The sequence below is a fragment of the Nematolebias whitei genome, chromosome 2 (assembly GCF_014905685.2).
Source record: "Nematolebias whitei isolate Nwh7 chromosome 2, NemWhi1, whole genome shotgun sequence".
In the NCBI taxonomy this organism is placed as follows: Eukaryota; Metazoa; Chordata; class Actinopteri; order Cyprinodontiformes; family Rivulidae; genus Nematolebias; species Nematolebias whitei.
This window is the reverse complement of record NC_056499.1, coordinates 26,365,398-26,392,901: the sequence shown is the minus strand read 5'-3', so window position 1 is coordinate 26,392,901 and position 27,504 is coordinate 26,365,398. Positions and strand designations below refer to the sequence as shown.

The 27,504-nt window shown below is 40.7% G+C and overlaps 1 protein-coding gene across 1 annotated transcript in view; it reads right to left on the bottom strand.

Moving 5' to 3' along the window:
- Positions 1-201: 201 nt before the first annotated feature.
- Positions 202-27,504, bottom strand: part of LOC119430147 (WT1 interacting protein) — a 50,462-nt gene continuing 23,159 nt past the window's right edge. Inside the window, exons 3-8 of the mRNA XM_037697586.1 lie at positions 7,721-7,788; positions 5,486-5,548; positions 5,217-5,347; positions 4,968-5,019; positions 2,982-3,050; positions 202-354 (exon numbers count right to left, since the gene is read on the bottom strand). Of these exons, the coding sequence (XP_037553514.1) occupies positions 202-354; positions 2,982-3,050; positions 4,968-5,019; positions 5,217-5,347; positions 5,486-5,548; positions 7,721-7,788 (536 nt within the window). The remainder of the gene's footprint in view (positions 355-2,981; positions 3,051-4,967; positions 5,020-5,216; positions 5,348-5,485; positions 5,549-7,720; positions 7,789-27,504) is intronic.

Here is a 27,504-nt window from a genome sequence, read left to right as displayed (position 1 = left end):
CCCCTTGGTGGGCACCAAAAGGGGGAAGGAAAAAGTGCAGGGGGGCCCTTTTCCCCCTGTGACAGCAGGGCTTGTGGTTGGAGCTGCAGTGTAGATCCATAACCTCACTGTCCATCTAAGGACCAGGGTTCATGTTTATTTGTGCCCAATGCCAGCATTCTGGATCACCTGGGAGGCAGAGACAAGTCTCCCCTCCACTTCCTACAGTTCAGTCACATGAAGAGGGTAGCTTGGCGGTGGGTGGGCAGGGACCTTGGACTGAAGCCGGTGGATGTGGCAGCCGTGGCACAGAAGGTGGCCTTCTAGTGGGTAACAGCGGTGACCTTCCTCATCGTTCAGCTGAAGGCCACAATCCTGGCATGAGAGAAACAAAGAAACCATCAGTACAGTCATCCAGATGTTGCTCTGCTTTCAAAATACAAAGTAAATTCAAAGGAATATTTGGACTTTTAGTGATACTTTATCACATAAAAACAAATACTGATGAATCAATGATAAGATTAATAGGTGACTGAGCTTTTGGCTCATGTAATGGACCACTTATTTATTTATTTACCAGTATGTACTTTGGTCATTTGAACAGGGCCTAAACACTGTATGAGTTCATCTTCTGAGTTCAGAAGTGCAGAGGGACCCCTCAGAGAAGACAAGGATTGAGCCCTTTGTCCACGTTTCTCATGCATTTATGAATATAGTAGTCACTGGCTACTTCGCAGTTTGACTTTGCGGACTCGCTCTTTTGCAGTATTTCAAAGTAAGATTGTATGTGACACATGATTGTCAACTTTAATATTATTCAGGTGATTGGGACAGTACAGGATACAGTAAAAAGTTAAATGAAAAAAAAACTTCGGACAGGTTTTGCCATTTTGTAGTTTTTTCTCAAAAAGCTTACTCTGTATCGCCAGCCAAAAGGACTACATTACCCAGAAGGCAACAGTGCTTCCAGCCATTGCTTTCTGCTGAAATGGAGGGAAAGTTTTGATCCGATACGAAAAAGTTTGGTTCTTATAATAATAATAATAATAAATTTCATCACAATGTCATCACTGTATGTTTCCATACAATGGCGAAATTAGTCTCTGCATTTAACCCATCCACCACCAGGTGGTGCAGTGGGCAGCTATTGAAAGCGCTGGGGGGCATTTTGGGGATGAGGTGTGCTGTCCAGAGACACCACAAGGTATGCAGTGACCGGTGATCAAACCTTGGACTTTCGGGTCCCGGGCCAGCTGCCCTGCCTCTATAGTGACTTTGGTGCTCAGTGGATGCATAGCCGTATGGAACTGACCAGGAACTGGACCAGAACCAGACTTCCAGCCTCATTGGTCAATCTGAGTGCTACTCGCCGGCCCATGAGGCCTCTTGAGCGAGGAGGCATCGCTCGGAGGTCTGGTGTTTTCTACAGAGCTTTTTTCATCTGGATTTGGACTCGATCGGGACCATTGTGTGGTTTCGTGCTGGATAACTGAAGGTCCGGCTCTCTCTAAAAGCATCTTGGTGCTCAAGCGCTGCAGAGAGCCGATCAGAACCGGACCAGAACCAGACTTCCAGCTGGCTAGTACCCATATAAAATTTTGCAGTACGTAGGTACTGTGCAGTACATATATGTATGTTGTTAAAATGACATAGGTTTAAGAGTTTAGAACATTGCAAGAGTGTGGGAAGGGCTAATAGAGCCTTAAAATATGTACCGGTATACAAATACTAAAATAAATATAACGTTCCTACTTTGTGGTTTTTCACGTATTGCAGGGGGTCTGGAACGTAACTCCCGCGATAAAGGAGGGACTCAGACTACTGTAAACCTACTAAGGAGTTCTGTACACAGAAGGCAGTAAAAGAAAACAAAAAGGTCCCAGGTCAGTTTACATAAGGCTGCTGACCAATGAGGGTTTACAGCTGCACCAACAAGAAAAGGTATGAATCATAAATATATTTTCACTTTTTATGCGCGTGAATCCTTCTGTTCCCTGTGCTCAAATACACCAACAGTGTCTTACAGTCACAGAAAACATTTCCCCCTGTAACGTCATAAATTCAACACCTTGAGAATGGTTCGAAGGTGGACTTCAGCCTCTCCCTGCAGCTCTGGGTTGAATGATTACCTCCTGCTAATATAATCATCTGATCTGTGAGGTGGAATGCCAGCCATTCAGAAACATCAGCAAGTATTATCCTGCTGATAATGGTAGTAAGAGCAATCGTTCTCACAGTTCAGAAAAAAAAAAGATCTTCTCAGAGCAGCAATAAATTGGTTAGAAACGATTTGGTTTAGTCATAAATAAATTACAAACTGTTGAGAAGAGGGGTTTCACAACATGCCCCCAGCTGAGATTAGAGCACAGCAAATGTGCTTTTGTCAATGAGTCACTGTGTTGAGCTGTAACCTTGGGTTGGTTTCAGTCTGTATTTTTTGTCTGTGTGCAAGTGTGTGTGCTTGGTTTTGTTACTTTTTAGGACATTTTCTGGTCTAAGCACCTACCTAGTCAGGACCAGTAATTCTTTTGGGGACCAAAGACCAACCCTAATATGGCAGAACACCACTTTTGGGTTAGGTTTAGGGTACGGGTCAGAGTTAGACTACAGAAATAACTGGAAATGAATGGAAGTCAATGCACAGTGCTAACAGGGATAGAAATACATCCCCAAAGAGTGATGATTCACTCGTTCATACAAAAGTCTGCCCTTGTGCCACAATTTGCAGGGCTTAGACACGAACAAAGGGTTTCTGAGACAGAAAGGATGTGTACCGTGTGTGTGTGTGTGTGTGTGTGTGTGTGTATGTGCAATCAGGTGTGGTGATGTTTCATTCATTTCAACAGCCAAAAAAACCTGAATCATGAGCAGAAAAATCCCCTCTAGTCAAAACACTTGTAGTGCAGACAACTTTTTATCATGCCAAGAGTGTGACTGAGTGTGTGAGAGTGGACAAAGTGCTTACAGTAAGGCAAGGTGTGTGTGTGTGAGAGGTGTCTCACCTCACAGTGGTAGCACTCCACATGATAGTCCTTGTCCATAGAAACAACTCGGATAGTCTCCTCAGAGCCCTGAAAGAACAAACTGTTAGATTTCATCGCTTCACATCAGTTAAGTGTGTTTGTTTGCCTGCAGTGTTAGCAAAATATCTCATGAACAGATTTGACAGAAACTCATCACTGGATGGACATATACAACTAAATAATTAACTTTCAAGGAGACAACCCTACCTAAGATGGTTGCTTCAGCTAAACAACCTTTACAAACACATAAATGGCTAAAACTCTATCAGTTTTACAAATACCGAGCTAAATGTTTGGTGTGGTAGTAGCTGAGCATTATCCGCAACACAGACGTCAAATGCGAACAGATCACGCAAGATCCCACGATATTGCATGAGAAACTCTGAAAGGTTTGGGTGATATGCACGCCTTCTAGAAATGCTTGGCATTTCTTTAAATTGATGGTTTGTTCTTCGACAATCCGGTCTCAGGTTTGAATCCCGCAGCTGCCATGAGTCCGAAAGTGGAACGTCAGTAAAACCTGTCTCCACAGCGGCTGTGTCCAGTAGCGGGACGTTAAGTGAGTCGACCTGTTAGGTCAGTGCAAAAAGACAATTGCCTTCAAAACCTCCCGGCTCGTTTCAGAAGTTTGTTTAGTGTTTTTGTCTGTTAATTTTTGTGACGTGCTGTCCAGTCAGCTTTGGCTGAATCTAAACAGTCAGTATAATCTTGTATAGCAGACAAACTTCTTCCATCTTCTACCACACCATCACTGAACAGAATGTTATTTATTTTACTGTCACACATCATACTAAGTCTCCTCTATATATTATTCCCTTGCAGATTAATGTTTAAAGAATGGAACAGCTCAGTATTTCCAAAGATTTTTTTTAAAATCAAAGTCTAATCTGATTCTGAATCTGAATTGTGTTAACGTTTAAAAAGGGCTGGACGATATGGCCAAAACTTTTATCACGATACATTTCTTAATTTCGGCCGATAACGATATAATTCGATATCGATATAAACAATATAAAAACCTCAGAAAAACTGTACAAATAAATTAATGTTCACCGTTTATTTGTATTTAGCCTTAAAATTTTTTGAAATCACCACCAAATAAATATAAAACTCTCAACTTTGTCAATATTAATAGTTTTAACTTTAAACAACAACATAACCCAAAGTTTCTCTTTTGATACAGCTGGGGGTGTTGTTCCAGGGACATGTTGGCTCAAACTTTATTGTGCTTCATCTTCTGACTCTCAGCATATTCTATCTAGTGGAAACTCTTCAGATGAAACAAGTTAGATGTGCTCCCACTGCTTGTTGGAACGACTCTCCGTCACATTTTGCAGCACACTGAAACCTGCAGTTTATCAGATCTTAAGATAACCGAACCACTTCCACACCGACAAATTAGTCTTTCCTCTCTTATCAATTATGTCATCTGCTTTCTCTTCGCTTGTGAAAGCTTGTTCAGTCACATTCTGACGATCATGGGCACTCATTTTGAAGCAAAAACAACGCGTATTGTAGATGATCCTTGCCTAGCCTGCTACTGCTAATGCACATCTACGTCACCATGCACAACGTAGTTGTGTTGCACCTTTTTCTGTCCAGGTTGAAACTTAACCGGCCGCTTCAACCCAAACAGAAAAATAAATGTGTCAGTGAAACGCTGTAATCATATCAAAATATCTAAAATGTGCTAAAAACTCATATCACTATTACTGAATAAAAGTACATTGTGATATATATTGATATCGAATTATCATCCAGCCCTATGTTTAAACATGGCAAGTGCTTAAAAACCTCTGAACACTACAATGCTACAGCTTGACTTATAAAAGCCCCAAAATACATTATACACAACTAATGGGCTTTAAAAACAAGTTTTAGGGAATTATGTTTAGTTAGTTTTTCCCCAAAATATGAATAAAAAATAAGCACGAAACAGACATTTATGCTCATGTTGCTGTTTACCTGGGCTGGAAGGATGGGCTGGTTGCAGGAGGCACACTTGGGAGCAAAAACCCTTTAATGGAAGATAACATAACTATAAGCAAACACTTGTCTCTTACTTGAGACCAACATTCCTCACAAGGAACCAGTTTGATAACGAATCAAACAAACAAAACTGACAGCACCAATCGTTAAGGAGATATGTACATTTCCTGACAGAGCACCTAGTTTCCTTTTAATAACGGGAACAAACAGAGACGATTGTCTTACGTGTGGTAGTCTTTGACACAGTAGATGTTGTTTTCAACGTCCACGGTGAAAGGCACTCCGTCTAAACCGTCTTTACACACTACACAGCGGAAACAACCAGGATGGTAGGACTTGCCTAGCGCCTGGAGGATCTATACACGCCAAACAAAAACCAAAGAAAAAAAACACTTAAAGAAAACACTGAAACATAAGAGTGAGGCAAAAATCATATAGTAGCAATAATGAAGGCCATCTTCTGAGGACAACTGGCTGCTGGAGACACTTCTCACCATCTCCATGATGAGATGACCGCATACAAAGCACTTCTCGGCCGTCTGCTGGAAACCAGAGTACTGTGGGGGGAGAGCAGACAGGATTTATTTTTTCTCATCAATTACTTTTTTTGTGTGGATTTTATGCATCTGGCAGAACTATTAGTACTACGCAGATTCTGACAGGAGAAATATTTCCATTTGGGAGTCATCTATAGAGGGTGCTGCTGCACTCTGCACATCAACACAAGGATTCATTGACTATCAGCGGTCCTGTACTTTGATGTAGCGAGGAGCTGCTTTAATTTTTTACTTGTCCTCAAAGGCGAAGCGTCATTCATTTTGCTTGTGTCTGTGTGCACATGCTTGTTCGTTTGTAGCGTTGGCAAAATATCTCATAAATTAATAGAGGGAGTTTAGCCAGTTGAAGAAGATGGCCACTTGTCCTGAGCTTCTTCTGCTGAAGGTTTCTTCCTGTTATGAGAGAGTTTTTCCTTTCCTCTGTTGCCCTGTGCTTGCTCAGGATGGGAGACTGATACAAAATGAAGACTCACTGCAATCTGCTGACTACCCTACCTTAGATAAATAATGTTACTAATTTAATTTTTATGTATGTGAATGTTTCTGTTCAGTGCCCTGAGACGACTTCTGCTGTGACTTGGCTCTATATAAATAAACTGAATTGAATAAAACTATCTGAAAGTAAGCTTTGGATGTACATCTAAAATTGAATAACTTTTAGAGTTAACCTAATTTAAAATGGCTGTAATAGTTAGGTGACTTTATCAAGCACAAAAAAGCTTTAACTTTACAGATATTGAGCTCAAGTTTGGTGTGGTAGAAGCCTATCATCGTCACAAACACGTACCTTAAATGCAACGTATTGCACCTCATCTTTGCTTAAAACTTGATACGATATGAACATCTGCATCTCATTCACCTTTTAAGTCAATCCAATTCAACCGTAGCAATCCCAAAATTGGATACCGTATTTTCAGACTATAAGGCGCATTAAGCGAAACAAAAACATTTTGACAAATTTTTGAGTGCTGTGTACCACATAAAATTGGTTCGAGGTCAGTAAGCACAACCGGAATTAACACATAGGTGCACCAGATTTTAGGGGTCACTTGATTTTTGAGAAAAACTAAAGGATTTTAAGTGTGCCTTGTAGTCCGAAAACTACGGTATATCTTGGTCAATTTGACAGATATTGAGCTAAAATTTAGTGTGGTAGTAGCTGAGAGTCATCCCCAGCACATACCTCAAATGCCAACACATCTGAAAATATAGCTTGTGATTTTCTACGAGTTTATGCATAAAATCATTTACAAGGTTTGACGCAAACAGCTATAACTCAATCCCGTCTCTGATCCCAGTGTTTAATTCAGATGAAGTTGTTTTCAGTTGAATTCAGTCGACTCCTCTCTTTTCCACTCAGAGCTCAGGCAGATAGTAAAGGTGCCCATCTGTGACGCACATCCCCCCTCGGGTCATGACCTAATGACACGGAGGGTCTGGTGGAGGGAGGAGACATAGCTACCAGGTGGAGGTGGTGATGGGGCACTTGCACCATGGCCCCATGACACCACTCCAAATCAACCATCTGCCATTGCTGACCCCACTCTTTCTCCCTCCCCAGGATGACAGTGAAGACTAGTCAAGCCTGAGCTGCAGGAGGGATAGGAAGGAGATTAGACTCATCCTGTTGACTGGCCTCCTGCATCAGAGGCAGAAATGGCAAAAACAGGAATTTTAACGCTTCCTAAGAGATCAACAAGTTGAACTCCTGGTGGAAGCTGCCCGTAAACAGGAAGTACAGTCAGCAGATGAGAGCGTGCATTACGGGTTCATCGAGATCATGAAGCAGGAACCAGTGTGAGCTCCTTCCTCTGTACTCCAATTTATTTCCTGCAGCAACGCCATAATGGGTTTAGAGACTTTGACTCGTTTGCGACTACATTAAATCTCTAGGTTTTCTGAGCCGGGTCAGACACCGTGAGACCAAGCTGAGTGAAGCAGATGGACCGGGAGCCTGAGAGCTGCAGCTGTCCGACACCCCTCTTGCATCTCAAAGAGCTCCTAGGGCGAATGAGCTCCCTGGGGAAATCTGGTGGTCTGAACAGTGGGAGTGGCACTGGACTCTTGATGGTAGTAACAGGGCTTGTAGAAATTGTGCTCCATTTGCACCTCCTGTCACATGAAGCACTGCGACCTCCTGAGAATAAAACCATGTTTATACAGGTGACTTACCAGGAAGTCTTCCTCGCAGTAGACCTTTCCATTCACATTGTAGAACGCCTTCCCTCGCAGCCTCCTCCCTAAAAGAAGAGATGACAAATAAAAACTTTTGAGTGTGAATCTGGTTTAACCTATCAACTTTATATTCCTTCTGCAAATCTATATGTGAGTTTTGATGCATTCTCAATAACACAGGTGGAAAATTAAGTCAGGTAATCTGGACAGATTCTTCTTTTTTGAAATGTTTCATCTTTTATCTAAAAAACTTCAGTCTGAGACCCTACAGCAGACTCAGTCATAAATAGCACCTTATCATAGTGGAACAACCAGTTTGCTGTTGACAGTCAGAACTACTGTAGCTGTTCACATGTAAAAGGAGGACCATCACAATGACAATGAATGACCATGGATGATCAATGACCATCACCATCACATAACAATGGATTGTTAATTCAATTCAATTCAGACGTTTATTGAGACGTTAATTTTCTAAACGTAACTGCCCAATGGCTTTCAAACCCCAAAATACATTATGGCAAAGAATGGTCCATCCATCCCAAAGCTCTAGTCCCTCGGCACAAACAGAGTATGGTTCGGTGCCAGGAGGACTGTGATCAGTCATACATTGGGGAAACTAAACAGCCACTGGCCTAAAGGATGGCCCAGCACAGAAGAGCTACATCATCAGGCCAGGACTCTGTGGTCTTCACTCATCTTCAGGGATGAAGATGTTCACACATCCTTGATAGAGAAGAATGATGGTTTGAGAGAGGAGTGAAGGAAGCCATCTATGTGAAGAGAAACCGTCCATCATTAAACAGGGGCAGAGGCCTCCATGTTCAATTGTCCCCCTCTTACAATGATGTTATTGCTAGTATCATACAGCAGGCCAACTTATCAAATTTCTTCTGGGATATGTGTAAACTAAGAAAGGCTCCGCTCTAGCCACACACCCCGCCTCTGAGAACGCCTGTGAAGGCTTATCAGAGCTGTACCGGCTGACACCAACATCTTATCAGGAATATGGCGCTATCTGGAAGTGCTTCATGGACAAATCTCACCATCTTGTCATCAAATGCATATGTAATGTGTATAAATGTGCTTGCTGGTAGAGTTCTTTGATGTCTTAAACCGTGTCCTGATAAGGACAAGGTGAGATCTTTTTTGTAATACCACTATCCTTTCCTCATGGCCTTTCCCCTTTACTATCTAAAGAATTAGAGGCCGCGCTCTTAGGAGCAGCAGCAAGGTGCACTCCACCCATCTTTCGGACGACTGTACGAACACAATCTCACTGTACTGTACTACGGTGCAATGATAATAAAGCTTATTCTGATTCTGATCACTCAGCCCTCTGTGAATAGCAAGCACCCATCAGGGCACTATTGATCAGTCGTTAGGCTGAAGGTCCTCCTTCTTCATGTGAACAACTATTTTTGGCCGTCACCAGCAAACTGTTCATCCACTATGAGAAGGGGCTACTTATAAGACTGAGTTTGATGCAGCTCCTCAGATTGACAACGTCATTTGAATAAAAGACGAAACGTTTCAATTTTTTTTTGAATCCATCCAGAGGACCTGACTTAACTTTATTAGATCAGTTCGATTCAGTTTATTTATATAGTGCCAAGTCACAACTGACATCGTAGGGCACTGAACAGAAACATTCATATATATATAAATATATATATATATAAAAAGCAAGTTAATAACATCATTTATCTGAGGAGCAGACTGCTTTGAGTCTAACTTGGTCGCAGAATCTCATCGTTAGAGCCCCAATAATTGGTCGTTAGTGCCCTGATGGTCGCTTGCTATTCACAGGGGGCTGAGTGATGCTTGCAATAACATCATTGTAACTGTGTTGTAATTGTAATTGTAATAAAAGTGGTGTGTTGAATAAAGTGTCACAGGGTGAATAAAGGGAACAGAAGAGAGGAAATGGAGGAGAAGCAGCTAGGGGAAGTTGTTACTGATAAACTGAGCAGTTGGTTATTAATTTACCTTTAGCAGCGCCTCTCTTGTGAGTACAGTCACTGAACCACTGAGCTTCTGGCATAAACACTGAATATTAACGGGAACATTCAGACACATTTTACAGAAACGGTTTCTGTCTCCTTTAACAAAACAAACTGATGGAAAAACGTCCCATTAGACAATACACATAAAAAACAAAAACTAATTAAAGTCAATCTTTGACCTTCTAATTTTAGGGCTTTGAACGAAGTTTAAAAAATGCCACAAAGTTGTTTTCTTTTACGGTTTAGCGGACGTCACATTTTTACGTGTACAATTACAGTTGCAAATTCTATTTAAATTTTATTTTTATTTTTTTGGGGGGTGGGGGGGTGGGAGAAGAAGATGCCATGAGGATGTGCTTTGGGAGTGGCATTATAATGGAATATTCATTTATTTTTGCAAACTTTGTGAGCCTCTAAACATTGAGAAAATACTTATATGACACTATCAAAACACCTAGCAAAATGTATTAAATATTAAGTAGACAGAAGCTCATTGTTCCTAATCTATTTTGCATCACAGACCAACTTCAATGTCATTAGTGTGCAAAGGAAGTTAGAAACACATTTGCCATTACTTCCCTGTGTGTTAAAATAACACAGTTGTTTACGAGATAGGAACAAGTATGATAGCCAAAAGCTTTGTGTGTTTGTGTTGATTTTAAACTTTTTTGTGCTATTAAAACAATCACCAAGCCGCATCGAACACATCAGCTAACACGAGGTCTTCATCTGGTAACCTGAGGTGTGTCACCATACATCCTACATGTAATTTGCTGTGAGTGTGTGTGAGTTTATTTCAGTAAAATACCTCATGAACCACTGGATGAATTTTAATACAATTATCAGAAAATCCAACAAAGTTCAGTCCGGTCCTCTGGACAGCCTCTTTTTTTTGTTGAAACATTTCGTGCTTCATCCAAAGGACTTCATCAGTCAGAGAAGCCACAACAACCTCAGTCTCACAAGCAGCACACTCACATAGTGGGACAACCAGTTTGATGGTGATAAGATGGTTTCTGGAGCCCACCCTCTCCCCCATCGATTCCTCTGAGGCAGCCATAGCCAAAGTGGTTCAAAACATCAAAGTTCATGCTCAATAATCCAGGTAAAAAAAAAACAACAAAGTTAAGTCATCTCCTCTGGACGGTTTCTTTTATTGTTGGAACGTTTCGTTCTTCATCCTCCAAAGGGCTTCATCAGTCCGAGGAGCCACAACAAACGCAGTCCCACAAGCAGCACACTAACATAGTGGGACAACCAGTTTTGATAGTGATAAGGATAATTATCAGGACATTTTTCTACAAATATTCAACTTAATTCAAGATGGCAGCCACAACTAATAAACCTTAGAATAAATAAATAAAAACGGCAACAATGCAGTCAGTTTTCCTGATTTTGAGCTGAGTGGTAGTAGCTGAGAGTCATCCCCCACACAAACTCCCATGCAACACATACTGCAAACGTTACAGATAAGATTATCCAACTTTAAAACTCTGTCAGAAAAAGTGGTGAGCGATTTGCATTCGTTCAAGTAATGCCAAGCGCTTAGTTAAAATACTGAAATGATTTATTGCCTTTAAGTCACATGGCTTTTATTGCACAATTTAACTTCATAAAAAAACAAAATCAGCCTTCATTAACTAGAAAATATGCTCAAAATACAGTAGTTGTAGTCCGACAACACAAACACTTCTCACGCAAACGAGCCCAGGTTCAACACAACTGGGCTCCAAACACATACACTGAATTCCTCTGACGAAGCTTTCATTCACCCCAATCCAAGTTTGAATCCAATCTGAAAAGAAAATTCGGCTGTGGGCTGCCTTCTGGAGCCCCCTGCCATGCCATCTCACACAGCTCGCCCATTCAAATTCATTTAACAGCAACCACGTCTCTCTGGCAGCGCGATGACTTCACCCAGAATCCTGGCAGACGAAACCCACGGATCTCATAAATCTGCTGGATTAGTCAGATTTAATTGTCATCCCTAGCCACCGCTGATTGTTTTGGTCTCCCAGCACGGACACCCCCCACCCCCACCACCACAGCCCCCCTCGCCTTATAGTAGTTTGTTTTTTTCCCAAACCAAAGGAATTTATGCAATCGCTGTATTTCAAACTCAGTGACACAACGTTGAGAAATGGCACGACACAAAGAGCCGCCTAAATGGCAGGAGCAGCAGAGGAATGCTGTCCACACAATAGGTGAGACGTTTAAGACTTCTGGACTGAGGAGCAATTAGCTTCTTGGTGCCGAGCAGCAAAAAGAAAAGCAGGATTAAGGAGGAACACAAGCTGAAGCAACTCTTGGGAGACGGTCTTGGACGGTGACTCGGCTCGAGGGAACACGGTGGAGGTGCTGGTCTCTGCTCTGCACTTTGAGGTCTGGAAGGTGAACACAAAGGCCTCAGTGCTGATGTCTGTGTGGAGCGCTGCTAGGGGAGCGGGCCAACTGAGCAAACGGGGACATTCCTTCTGTCTGAGGTCACTAGCTGGTCCCATTCATCCCCCCCCACACCCCACCCACCCGCACCTCTTCAGCACCCGCTCCCTGCCCGCTTCGCTTACTGAGAAAAGGAGGGGGAGGGCTCCATGCCTTCTTCCACCCCCCCTCAACTTCACCCTCTGGCCTTTTGTCACCAGACAGCCCTGCATCGAGGCTGATCATCCTCACAGAGCTCTGGTTTATGAGGTGGAATTTATCTGGAGTTTAGGAGGGCTTCAATTTAAAAACTAAAATCTCTTCAACGCTGCAATTAATTTCAATTTATGATCCAAGCACAAAACAACGACTGGATCATTACTGAGAACAGACTTTTATTTGAGTCCAGTTATATACAATGATAAATGATCAAACTTACGGCAATTTGGTTTCTTCAACATTTAAGTCGTCATCTTCTCTAAAAACGACCCATTTTGATGAACGATTGTTCTGTGTGACCACACGGGTCAAAATGTTTTGTACAGAACACTGCTGCCCTGGCCTTGGCTGTTCTTAACGATGGTCTGGTCATTTAGTGCTGCTGCACTCTGGACGAGGTTGTTGCCATGGAAATACCCTGTCATTTCATAAACAGGGGCTGATGCGTCATCTTGGGGAAGGTATTATTTGGCTAAAATGCCCTTTGGTGCAGCAGTTGCTGTTAAACATTGTTAACCCTCAGCCAGCTTTATATAAGGTCGTTTTTATCTTTTGTATGTTTCGATCAAGTTTTTCTTTGCTGCTGTCAAGTCAAAACAGTCTCTGATGACTACTTTCTGTGGCTTTTTAAGGACTGACAAAACAGACTTTGGTTCAAAATCATTTAGTTGAACAATAAATAGGGACTTTCAGGCGGAATAAAACCACAATCAATGCAGTTAGACCAATCTTTTTAGGCAATTCTCAATTTCAAGTAGTTTTTAAAAAATTATTATTCTTTCTGATCACAGTACAAAAAATAAAAATAAATGCTAACAAGCACCATATGTCTTGCAATAAATTAGACTTTTGAATTTGAGCTGTGAACGAGGAACTGGCGTAGATTGTAAAAACAGATCAATGTTGGTGTGCGTCTTTGTGGGAACACGTTGTCAATACATTTTGTAATGAAACCTACACTTTCTGAGTCACTTTCGAAAGCAAAATAATCTGCACCTCCCTAATTTTTAGCTATATCTGCATCTTTAAAAACCTCTGGCTATTTTTTTAAGTACCGTATTTTCCGGCGTATAAGTCACAGTTTTTTTTTTTTTGCTTTTTGTTTAATTCATTCAACCTTTATTTAGACAGATGAGTCACATTGAGCCTAGAAGACTCATTTACAAGTGAGATCTGTTTAGACAGACAAAAAGTAGTGAAACTGGACACATGTAGGAATTGGAGGCGAAAAATTTCCTATCATACTTTTTTTTCCTGCTTGAGAAGAAAAAAACTCTGATATTAAAAAACACCTTGCACAAACAAGCACATAGTGACGTAGACGTTCTGCAGAGGGGGACAACGAGAGCGGTGAGCATGATCATAGATGCTCTCGAGGTCACTGTAAGAGTTCTGATAAAGATGTAATAATCAGCCAGTGTCCTCCGGTGAGATCCGTAAACATTCTCGAGGTATGTCGAGGAATGGTCAAAAATAACGACTATGAGAATCCAAGAGTCCTGAAATGATGACACAAAGTTTATTCAGCTGGTTTCATCTGGTTATCAGTTGGAAATTCCTCAGGGAGGGTGTGGTGAGCGTCAGATCACATTTTCTCCAGGTGAATTCAGATAAGATGACCTTCAAGGCTAGCCAAGGGAGCCAAATTCAGATAAACACAGTTGTTTTGTGGACAGGTAGAACTTAATGGCATCTACCTTGAGTCTGTGTTGGTCCACTTGGTTCCAAAATGTCCAAATTACATGGCCACACCAATGGAATGTGACTGAGTAAAATCACAAAGATCTGATCCATTCTACCCAAAGCATTTGAGTCCGGGTACTTAACAAGAACCAAGCCATCATAAAGGCAAGTAGCGTGATCGGGTCCACATTTGCTGCCGACGACTTCTTTGATTGTTGATAAAACCAACAACCAGCCGAATCCAAAAAGCAGGAACCATTTATCGTAAATCCAATTAAAGATGCGTCCTTAAAATCCACAAATGGCAGCAGAAATAGATACATCATTAAGTCTTCAAAGTCGATGAGATATCCAGCTGCGTGCGTGCCAACAGGGCAAATTGGCTCGCCTAAAGCCTGTCATCTCTTCGAAGAAATGTTGTAAATTGAGTTGAGGGACCAACTGATTAAAAAGTCTATAATTATGGTTCGGAAGAAATGCAAGAGAGACTCAGAAGCAGTTTCACAGACAGACAGAGCAGCAAAGCAAAGCGGAGAGGGAGGGGAGAAGCGTCTGATCTCAGCAAGAGCAAGTGGTGAAGTGATACAGATAGATTTGTCAGTCCTGCAACTTATATGCCAAAGTGACATATATACTTTTTCCCCCCACATTCATAACACAATTTTTGACTGACACTTTAAATTTCGAAGAACTACAACAATGAGTCCTCCCATGCGCGCTTGCTTCACTTAGCTGGTGCAGGCACAGGAACGATGGAGAGCTCGCAGCTCCAGCCACAAAGGATGGATAGATGGTTGGCATGCACCGCCCAGGCGAAATTAAACAGTTTTGACAATTAAAGTGCATTTATTAAGAAAAAGTTAAACTGAGACACACCTTTGCTATAATGTCGAGCAAACAAATAATTGTTTTTAAGTGTTAATCTTGTTAAATTTCAAAGAATTGCAACAGCGAGTCCTCCTGTGCGCGCTCATTTCACTCAGCTGGTGGAGGCGAAAGAACACTGGTGGTGAGCTAGTGGCTTCTACCACGATGGATGGATGGATGGATGGATGGATGGATGGCCGCCCAGGCAAAATGAAGCTGTTTTGACCATTAAACAAGTGCATAATAAACACGACGATCAGCAGTGATGCATAATAAATGCGACTTATACATTGAAGCGACTTATATGTTTTTTTCCTCTTCATGATGCTTTTGACTTATACGCAGGAAAATATGGTATGTCTTTTTAATAAATGTTGAATTAGTATTTGTTCTCACTCATTGTTATGTTCTAAACTTTTTCCACTTCTGATGTACATTTGTGTACATCAGACGTTTGGACTGAACTGTGTTTCAGCCACAGGCTGGCTCAACACAAATATATTCTCATTTTGTGTCGTTATGATGATTCAAGTTATTATCAGTCTTTCATATTTCTCTAGAAAAAAAGTTTTGTGATAATTACCGTATTTTTCAGACTATAAGGCGCACTTAAAATCCTTTAATTTTCTCAAAAATCGACTGTGAGCCTAACAATCAGGTGCACCTTATGCATTAATTCTGGTTGTGCTTACTGACCTCGAACTGATTTTATGTGGTTATTATGAATGAGTTGAATAAAGTTTGACTTATCTGACTGTTTTGTTTCACTTAACGCACCTTATAATCCGTTGAGCCTTATAGTCCGAAAAATATGGCATTGCCTGCCATCATAAAAGGAAAAAGTAATCAATGGATTAACATCTACAACTGTTTGAAGAGATATCAATTAAACATGGCTGCAACTCAGCCAGTTTGACAGTTATAAAGCTAAAACTTGGCGTATTAGCTGAGAGGTATCCCCATCTCACACTCCAATCAGTAACAGATTGAGGATAATTGCTGGACGCTTCGGAGTATATGATGGTGGGCAATATGGATTTTTTTCAAGGAATGCTGTTTTTATTGAGTTGTTGTCCAGCCCTCCCTGGGGTTAGACCAGGACACAATCCAAGCACAGATATGTGTTAACTTCCTGTAAGTCGTAACCCTGCTGGTGTGTTTCAACATACGATATCTGTTTTTCCTCTGAGGAGGAACTTGTTGCAAAGGTTTTGAGGGTTTAACTGTCCTTGAGGGTTAAATCAATTTTCAGCTTTACTAACTCATAGATTATAAGTTACATCTACAATAGGTGCTGTTTAGCAGCTGAAAACATCCCAGCAATCACCCCCCTGACCGTGCCATCATGTTGATTATGCAGAATAAGTAAGGGGCTCTCATCATCCGGTAACAGCACGGAGCGTTCTGGGATCACACTGAAAGAGCTCGATAACAACTTTCAGACAAAAGTACCGGTAATACTCAAAAGAGAGGTATTTAAATGTGACACACTGCTACAAAAGGCAGGTGATAATGTAAATGCCTGTGTTTGTTTGTCACATAACATATCTCATGAACCACTGAATGGATTTTAATAAAATTTTCAGAAAGTAAGAAATTAGATGCACATCTACAACTTTGAAAAACTGGTCATCACCCACATCCAAACAACCATCAACATCAGCGAGGACCCTCACCAGTACGCATACTGCAAGAATCGATCAACAGAGAACGCCATCTCCTCTGTGGTCCACACTGCTCTCACCCACCAGGAGCAGAAGGACTCCTACGTCCATATGCTCTTTGTGGACTTTCTCTTTGGACACAGACCCTGATGGACAAACTACTCACACTAGGACTAAGCCCCTCTTTATGCAACTGGGTCCTGGATTTATTAACAAACAGACCACAGTCTGTGAGGATCCACAACTTCTTCTCCTCTACCATAACCCTTAGCACTGGCTCCCCTCAGGGCTGTGTGTTGAGCCCCCTCCTGTTCACTCTGCTCACATTTGACTGTGCATCTACCCATCCAGGCTGTCATATTTTAAAGTTTGCAGATGATACAGTGGTGGTGGGACACATCACAAACAATGATGAGTCCAGCTACAGGCAGGAGGTGGAACACCTGGAGAGCTGGTGCAGAAAGAACCTTCACATAAATGTGAAGAAGACGAAGGAGATGGTCATGGATTTCAGAAGAAGCAAACACACCTAATACACCAAATTATATTATACTATTATTGTTTAGCATATAACTTAGATAATTGTATACTGTTTGTTTTTTATACTTTCGCTATTTTGGGGTGTAACTGGGACCTTGGGTACACAATTTCATTCCACCTCATGTACAACATGTGATGCGAATGACAATAAAAAACCTTGAACCTTGAACTGATTACTTTTTGGAGTCAACTCAATTCAAGACAGCCGCCACAGCTAGCTGACATTAGCAAACACACAAAATGTCATAACTCAGTCACTTTTAAAGATAATGGGCACAAATTGCAGTGGTGGTAGCAAGGTGGCATCCGCAACACTTACAGTATGCTGAGCACTAACAGAACTTGCATGATACTTGCTTAAATATTTGGCATTAACTATTACGAGTTAACCCTGCCAAATAGCAAAGCATCCCATAAACCACTGGACAAATAAACATATCAGAAAGAAACCTCTGGATACACGTATAACTGATCGACTGTTCGAGTCAACTCAAAGCCACAGCTAATCAACTTTCCCAAACACAAAAAAGGTTCACTCATCACTCATTTTACAAATAGTTCAGTTCAATTCAATTTAGTTTATGTATTTAGCGCCAAGTCACAACAGAAGTTATGTCAGGGCACAGAACAGAAACATTCATATACATAAAAATTCAATTAGTAACATTATTTATCTGAAGTCGAGTAGTAGTGAATAATATGAGTGAGCTTAAATTTGGTTGGCAGTAGCTGAAGTCATCCTCATCTCATATTCTTAGCATTAAGATCATTGTTTAAAACTTTGGCACACAAGGCATTGAGTCAAGTGTACAGGTATTTCTTCAAGAAATATGACTTTGATTTTTAATTAAATATACATCAACAAACATCTAAACAGGTAAATCTGTTTCATCTAGGCTATTTTCTGCTTCTGTGTGACAATAAAGCAATTTAATAACAAAGACATTTTTACTTTTGTTTTGTTTTTGGCAGGAAAAAAAACAAGTTTGGCCCAAAGTTGTAAGCGACTCACAAAAAATAAATAAATAAATAAATAATGGGATTTGTATGCAAAGTGCATCTACAAGACCGAGCAATTCTTTATTAGAATGCTTTTGAATATTTTATTTAAAAAAAGACTAATTTATAAAATGTAAATATCAAAGCATTTACTGTTCCAAACATATTCAACACACACACACATATATATAATCCCTGCTAAATATCATGCTCTTGATAACCAATTTCCCGCTAAGCTGTAATTTTCTTCGTCGACACTTAGGGAATTATTCTGCGGTGACTCACAGTATGAGTTGGTGAGGTGTGTGATACAGGGAAACACTTCATTGAGTCGCCACCTCACTGTGTGTAGACAGAAGTGGGCCACTGATTGCACAACAAAAGCGTGGAGTTCAGAATAAAAAAAGTTAAAGAAAAATAGCATCCAATGGAAAAGTTCTTTTTTTTTTTCCTGGCACTGCACGAGCCTGTCAACCAAACAGCCAAGACGACCACTCCAAACGTCTGGGACTGTCAATGCTCTGATAATGCAGACAGACGTATGAGACGGCCAAGCCTTGCACAGTGGATCAGAGATTCAGTTCCTGGTCTCTCCTCATAGCAAATCATTTTTGGGCAGGACACTGAAGCCTCTTGGAGTAAGGAAGTACTTAAAAAAAGACAATGCATTTACTTTTGATCATCCTGTGCTTTGCTTGCATCAGAAGTCAGAATCAAAATTAGGGAACAATGAAAAATTATTCATTCCCTCTAGTAATGTGTGACTGTGTTGGAATTTGAGGTCAGGGCTCGTGAAGAATCTTCAGTCCTTTCCCAATACAGTTCTATGACATGGTCACAACGACTACATCTTTTTCAAGATGCCTCTAGTGGTTTATAAATCATTAATCAAGCTGTCTATGTCCCACGGTGATGTGAGCTTTCATTACTCAGGCTATAATTGCGTAACCAAAAGTGGCGTGGAGTGAAACACAGTGGGGTTGTCTTGAAGCGCTACACATAAAAAGAGTGTTGGACATCTCCCATTTTAAACCCTACAGCCAGCCGTCGGTCATCACTACATCACATCCTCAAGCCGTGATGCTGCCTTACCATTTATAATTTTGTAGACTGTTATGGGCTCTACCTCATTTGGTGGCTCAGAGGCATAAGAGTGGCAAGTTGACTTCAGCCCCCCTTGGTCCTTCAATTAATTACAATTTGGAAAGAGGGCATCTCAAATTCGGTTTGAAGTGTTTTGTGAAATTTTCCTAATTGTAATTCTGACTTTAGAAAGATGTTCTAGTTGATATACAATACAATAATACAACTTTATAAAGCACTTTAAAAAAAACAACACCATTGGCCAAAGTGTACACTAACACATACAAACATAAAAACCATAAAATCAACTGAAATCGTAAAAGTAATGAACTGTTAAAAATCATAAAATGGCAAACGGTAAAAACAATAAAAACAAATAACTTAAAAACAGTAAAACCAACATTTAAAGCAGTGTTAAAAGCCAAAGAGGAAAAATAAAGTGTTTTCAGAGAAGATTTAAAAACAGGAAGTGAGTCAGCTTGTCTGACATGCAAAGGTAGCTCATTCCACAGTTCAAGGCTAGTGACTGAGAACGCTCGGTCACCTCTCAGCCTCCTGTTGGACTTTGGGACGACAAACAGCAGCTGACCTGAGAGAGCGTGAGGGAACGTACAGCTGGAGCAGGTCTGACAGATACTGTGGGGTGAGACCATGAAGACATTTGAAAACAAATCTAAGAACCTTAAAATTAATCCTGAAACTAACTGGGAGCCAATGTAATGATTCTAAAACAGGGGTGATGTGCGCTTGTTTTCTGGTACCAGTTAAAAGGCGAGCAGCAGCAATCTGAACCAGCTGAAGTCGAATCAGTGACTGGCTCAAACCCAAATAAAGTGCATTACAGTAGTCTAGACGACTGGTAATGAAAGCATGGATTACAATCTCAAAATGATGTTGTGACAGAAATGGTTTGACCATGGTCAGTTGTCTCAAGCGAAAGAAGCTGGACTTGATCACTGATTTAATCTGATTTAAAATTGTTGTCCAGCCTTACACCCAGGTTAGTTGTTGTCTTGGTCAGATGTTTGGTTAAAGGACTCAGATCAGCATGGACTTTGGAACCATAACTGGGCTTAAACAATAAGACCTCGGTCTTTTCCTCATTAAAATGTAAAAAGTTATTTGACATCCATGCTCTGACTTCTGCCATACATTCCAGGAGTTGGTTCACAGAGCACTGTTTATCTTGTTATAATGGCACATAAATTTGGCTGTCATCAGCATAAAACATAAAAGTAACACCATGTTTCAGGAAAACATATCCCAGAGGGCGTAAATAAAGGGAAAACAGAGGGGGGGCAAGTATAGATCCCTGAGGTACTCCACAGGTGAAAGGTGTTACAGAGGCTATTCCAACTGGGAACTCTTTTTTTTTTTAACAAAAAGATGTTTGTATTAAAATAAAACATACAAGTGTAAAGCTACAATAAATAAATAAGAGTAAAGTTATGTTTTTTCTTTTGTATCACCCCAATTTTGTAAATTTTTTTTAAATCACGATTTTCCTAATTATTCATATTTAAAAAAAATAGAATCAACACAAAACTTAATCAAAAAATAAAATAAATTAATAACTTCATTTCAAATATTAAATAGTTTATCTTGAACTGGAGGGAACAATATTTGCATGAAGGTTTTAGTTACAACATGTCTCACAGCATCCAGTCTGACTGTTGATCATTACATCAAGAGGTGGAACCTGAAAACAAGCCCAAACAAAGCAGAAAGGTTTCATGGAGGGTGTCAAGAACACAATTATTGTACCGAGTTATTATCTGTCAGCTTGCTGACCACTGGGACCATCTGCTAATGACAACACCTCCTAACAGCAGGAATCCAACAAGCTACTGACCTTTGGAAAATGATATACACTTAACATGGAGACTTAACACTTAACATTATCACTGTGGGGAAAAAAAAAAAGAGGAATCGCTGTGGTGTCACTTTGATTGGTGTATATGTGCTGCTGATTGTCCATGCTGCTGATTATTTCATGCTGCTGTATTCATTAGTTCCCATCAGCTCACACAGACTCATGTTTGGGCTGCTGTTGATTCGCTGTATTGATTTGCATTATTGATGTTTGGCATTTTGTCTTAGATCTTTGGGCGTTCGTTTAGCATATATCTTGGTACATATCTTAGATCTTCGTTTACTGTTTCTTTTTATACTTTATTTTTTTGCTATTGTTGGACGTAACTGGGACCCTGTGTACAAACCGGATTCCAAAAAAGTTGGGACACTAAACAAATTGTGAATAAAAACTGAATGCAATGATGTGGAGATGGCAAATGTCAATATTTTATTCGTAATATAACATAGATGACAGATCAAACGTTTAATCTGTGTAAATGTAACATTTTAAAGGAAAAATATGTTGATTCAAAATTTCACAGTGTCAACAAATCCCAAAAAAGTTGGGACAAGTAGCAATAAGTGGCTGGAAAAAGGAAATTGAGCATATAACGAACAGCTGGAAGACCAATTAACACTAATTAGGTCAATTGACAACATGATTGGGTATAAAAAGAGCTTCTCAGAGTGTCAGTGTCTCTCAGAAGCCAAGATGGTAAGAGGATCACCAATTCCACCATTGTTGTGCAGAAAGATAGTGCAGCAATACCAGAATGGTGTTACCCAGCGTAAAATAGCAAAGACTTTTAAGTTATCATCATCAACCATGCATAACATCATCAAAAGATTCAGAGAATCTGGAACAATCGCTGTGCGTAAGGGCCAAGGCCGTAAAACTCTACTGGATGCTCGTGATCTCCGGGCCCTTAAACGTCACTGCACCTCAAACAGGAATGCCACTGTCAAGGAAATAACAGAATGGGCTCAGGAATACTTCCAGAAAGCATTGTCAGTGAACACAATCCACCGTGCCATCCGCCGTTGCCAGCTGAAACTCTACAGTGCAAAGAGGAAGCCATTTCTAAGCAAGCTCCACAAGCTCAGACGTTTGCACTGGGCCAGGGGTCATTTAAAATGGAGTGTGGCAAAATGGAAGACTGTTCTGTGGTCAGATGAGTCACGATTTGAAGTTCTTTATGGAACACTGGGACGCCATGTCATCCGGACCAGAGAGGACAAGGATAGCCCAAGTTGTTATCAACGCTCCGTTTAGAAGCCTGCATCACTGATGGTATGGGGTTGCATGGGCAGCTTGCATGTCTGGAAAGGCACCATTAATGCAGAGAACTATGTTCAGGTTCTAGAACAACATATGCTCCCATCTAGACGTCATCTCTTTCAGGAAAGATCCTGCATTTTTCAACACGATAATGCCAGACCACATTCTGCAGCAATCACAACATCATGGCTACGTAGGAGAAGGATCCTGGTACTGAAATGGCCAGCCTGCAGTCCAGATCTTTCACCTATAGAGAACATTTGGTGCATCATAAAGAGGAAGGTGCGACAAAGAAGGACTAAGACGATTGAACAGTTAGAGGCCTGTGTTAGACATGAATGGGAGAGCATTCCTATTTCTAAACTTGAGAAACTGGTCTCCTCTGTCCCCAGACGTCTGTTGAGTGTTGTAAGAAGAAGGGGGGATGCCACACAGTGGTAAAAATGGACTTGTCCCAACTTTTTGGGGATTTGTTGACGCCATGAAATTTGGAAACAACAGATTTTTCCCTTAAAATGATACATTCTCTCAGTTTAAACTTTTGATCTGTGATTTGTGTTCTATTCTGAATAAAATATTAGATGTTGGCACCTCCACATCATTGCATTCAGTTTTTATTCACAATTTGTTTAGTGTCCCAACTTTTTTGGAATCCGGTTTGTACATAATTTCATTCCACCTCGTACCACATGTGGTGAAAAGACAATAAACCTACTGGAACTTGAATTAATATGTTGTATAAACATAATGTATATTTGATCAGTCAACCTGCTGATGAGTCTCCTGCTGCCAGAGCTGTTAATGAGAAATGACTTATCAGTCTGGCTGGCGATGTCTACACATCCAAGCTTTAATAAAACAATAAAAAAAATAAAAAATAAATAATAATGTAGTGGACTAGGCCTACGTCGAAACCCAGTCTAAGGTCAAAACTCTTGACCTTTAGAACCTTGTGGGACAGGAACTGTCATTTCATGTATTTGAATACATAAATACAGGTTCACCCATCCTGAGACTTTCTTTCTTGAAGATTCAAGTGAAAAGAACACTCTCTTTTTATTATCATTACTATCTTACAAATGTTGATAATCAAAGTGTCTTAGTTCAAACCATTTTAGATGTTGCAGTGAACTAATCAATTTTATTAACTGAGTAATGATTTTTATTCTCATGTTAAAAGCTGTTGCAGAGTAATTATGCATTTTTCTGAGTTCTGCTTTTGAATGAGCAAGTGTGTGCGTTTACAAGGTTACAGTCAAACGAAAAACAAGTTGTTATGTTAAAACTGTCATGTTTTAGAATCCTCTCAGACGTAAATAGAGATGTTTTGCACCTGTTTCTTAAAAACGCCAAAACAGAACCCTCTCGGTCTGTGAGAACATTTCTGAGCTGTACCATAACAATTCTCGCTGTCTCTAACCTCTTACGTCACAAAAACACACCCCTTCTGGTCGTTTCTGACCAATGAAAAATCCCAAAAAGTGAACCGGGAAAGAGTCTTTAAAATGTCAGTACTTCCTGGTCTACACAGACTCACAGGTACTTACGGAGTGACTTACGACTCACGGAGTTACAGAGTTACAGAGTTGGAGAGTTGTCAGACTTCTAGAGTTCTGGAGTTCTGATGGAGTGCTGTTGGAGTTCCTGACATGACAACAAAGCTCTTCCGAGTTCCATGGGATTATAACATTTTCACTGAGGTGAATGTGTGTCGAACAGAGCCTCGCCACTACTTCTGACGGGCTACAGCCATTCTAAGGAGACGCTGGACAGGTAGCGTTAACGGAACACCATATCTGCTGATTATCATCAGAAAGGTAATGGGTCAAGTTTCCTACCAAGCGTACCGAGGCGAGCTGGGCTTCTGATGGAGAGTGTCGGTTCTGGCGAACATTCAATTTCCCTCAAACCCCATCCTTTACTCCCTCTAAACTTCTTTCCATCTTTAAACTTTCCTATGAAGTAGAAATTCTCCCAGATATTTAGAAATGTCTGTGTAAAGTGCTTATTCACATCCGTGTGAGTAAAAGATCATAGTTGTACAGTTTTATAAATGTCAGCAACGGAAAAATCATGGCCGTATGATTTTTCCTGATTGATTGCTTATATTGTTATTTTCATAATTTGCCAAATTAATGTAAATGTTTGATGTTAAATTTGATTCTGTAAATAAATGACCGCATTCATTTTGATGGGTCAAATTTAAATGACGTCTCACTTTGCATTTCCTTAAATTCAATGCACGTTTTATTCAGTCCAGAAAAATGAGGAACCTGCGTTAATTGATGAATATATCCCAGCATCTGTTCATCTACAATAATAATAATTATTATTTGATCAAAAGAAAACAGGCTTATTTGAAATGTCTCTGTCTGTGAAAAGTCCTAATCTACTAGTTTGCTAACATAGAAAAAAGGTGAAACGACCTAAATTTGGGAACGTTACACTACGATCATCAGATTTGTTGAAGGTACTGAATCAACCATCAGGGTCATCAGTTACTGGGAGGATTAAAGCAAAAATGATCATAGATCATCGCATAATTCACTTTATTTCTTTCACATCCTAGATACAGTAGCTAAAAAAAGGAAATACACAGCAGAAAATTGTACATAGATGCGAAAATCATTGTTATCTGGGGAATTTAGGTAAAGGTTTCATTTCAATTCAATTCAAAAATACTTTATTAATCCCAGAGGGAAATTAAATGTTGTTGTAATTCATGTATATATGGATGTTTATCACTGCTAATGTTAAATTAATGTTGAACCACGTGTGTGAGGGGCAGAGAGTTCTTCTTCCCTCTCAGAGAGGAGCCTGCAGGCAGCTGACGCCTCCGAGTCTAATGCCACTTTTGCACTGTCCCTACTCAGCCCTGCTCAGATCAGCCTGATTTACACCGCACTTCAGGACGGGTTCTGGAGGCGTGTCCAGAATCCAAAATCCTGCTAATGAACTTTAGTTCACCATGAGAGTTCTGCGATGAGTTAAACTCAAAGCAGTCTGCTCCCCAGATAAATAATGTTAAATTATAATTTTTAAATATGAATGTTTCTGTCAACTTATTTTATATATTAATATTTCTGTTCAGTGCCCTGAGACGACTTCTGTTGTGACTTGGCGTAATATAAACTGAATTAAATCTGATGAACCAGATCCTACAAAAACATTCAATCCAGTAGGCGTGTCAGCAAATGACCAATCGGCAAACTCAATTTGTCCCAAAGGTAAACGCCCCTCGTCTGCGGAGCTGGCTGCAGCCGCTCAGGGTGTACGCTCGAGTATGAAGTCTCAACCGTCTGCGGACAGAGCGCAGTTTCCGCGCGGACTGAGGACCACACGAGAATGTGGGAGCCTTAAGTATATAATGAAAGAGTATTTTTGACCAACAGTTGTTTGCTGACAGTGACACCAGAACACACTCCGTCTTCTTCAACGTGACAAATCTCCTCTACAGATCCCTTTGGAGCATCCTGGCACCAAACTCACGGCACAGAAACTTTTCAGCAAAAGTGTTTCCGTCTGTTAGATTTTCATCAACAAAGTGAGCACGTATGGGGCAGTTCAGGTGAACAGAAGTTTAGCGCTTTCAGCCAAGGCCTCAACTTTTTTGCATCCTTCAGTAGCTGACGGGAATCAAACAGCTCGTTGACTATGTTAGACCACAATGTTCTAATAGCGTCACAATCGTTTTATGGAGAATGCCATGCTGCTCGATTGCATGACTGACTTGTTACAAATGACAACACTAACAATACTAAACAAAATAATGGTCCGGCTGCAAAAACAAACAAACAAACAAACAAACAAACCAACAAACAAGCAAGTGCAATTAAAAAAACTATGCAACACAAAAGTGTCTGTATCTAAGCAAAGAATAAGATGAATGCATTTACAATTTCAGCAACCAAAGTCTTTGTCAATGTTTACAACCTCAAGTGAAACTGTCAAGACCTGGTCCAGCTTTGAGAAAACACAACTGCTCTTAAGAAAGGTATTTATTGCACTTCTTAAAAGCTAAAATTTGCACTAAACAGACCCGAAGACAAGTCACTTTCGGTACGTGTGGCAACACAAGTACACAATCGTTCTGGCATGCGTCTGCTGTTTAAAGTGGGCCCATAGCGGGCCTGCCCCCTCTGATAAGCAGGTCTGCTATGACTGTGACTGAGGTCCTCCAGGGAAGGGTGGCTGAAGTGGTGGTGGGGAGGGTTGCATTCCTGGCCATCCCATGAAAAAAGGGTGCAACCATGGGAGTAAGCCAAAAGGAGGGCTCAATTATGCATGGTTAAACAAAGCCCAGGGCTACCAGCGAGCAATGTCTCAGCAAACTTGGCCTCACTGTGGAGCTCTGGACTCAATACAAGTGGACCCAAACACCACCCCACCCCTTCACAAAAAACAAACAGGAGACACAAGAACACAACTCTACATAAGTCACTGGATTGTGTTATGACAAGTGCAAACACTTTAAAGCTAAACGTCACTGAGGCCTTTAAAACATTCCCATTTACAAGGGGCCAAACAATAGATTGTGTAGTTTACATTACCAATAAACTATCCTGAGAGGTGGGCTGGTCTGTGAGGATATTAACAGCGACTTGTCCGCAGCCCAGAAAATGACTTGTTGACAAATCGTGGACAGGAATCCTCTGATAAACCCAACAATATTTCTCTGGGGACATATCTGTTTTCTGTCTGAAACACAGCTACCTCATCCGGGCATTCTCAAAGAGTATTTTTAGTCTTCAGAGGATAAAGTCTGGCTGGAAGCGTGTTTGATAGAAGACCAAATGCCAAGAACAATGGAAGCTGACCTCTAAACAAACTCTAAAAGTATCATAAAGGCGATTAATGCAGCTTTTAACCATGCTGGAGGCTGCTTTTTCTACACAAAAACCCGGCAGCCTCGACAATGAGACACTCAGCATCTGGCTTTTCTTTCTTCCAGCGCACAATAAATCGGAAAGTATGTGGCTTTGGTTACATGTAAATTATAGGCGGCTCATCCAGAGCCTGAGGGGTCGAGGTGGAGGATCAGTGTACGCACAGACTACACATATGAATGGAACCTGGCTGAAAGGCTCTATCCAGACATCTTCCTGTTGTTTCTCCAGGAAACAGGAGAGGTGGTCTGGAGTCAGGTGACGGGGGCGCACACACACA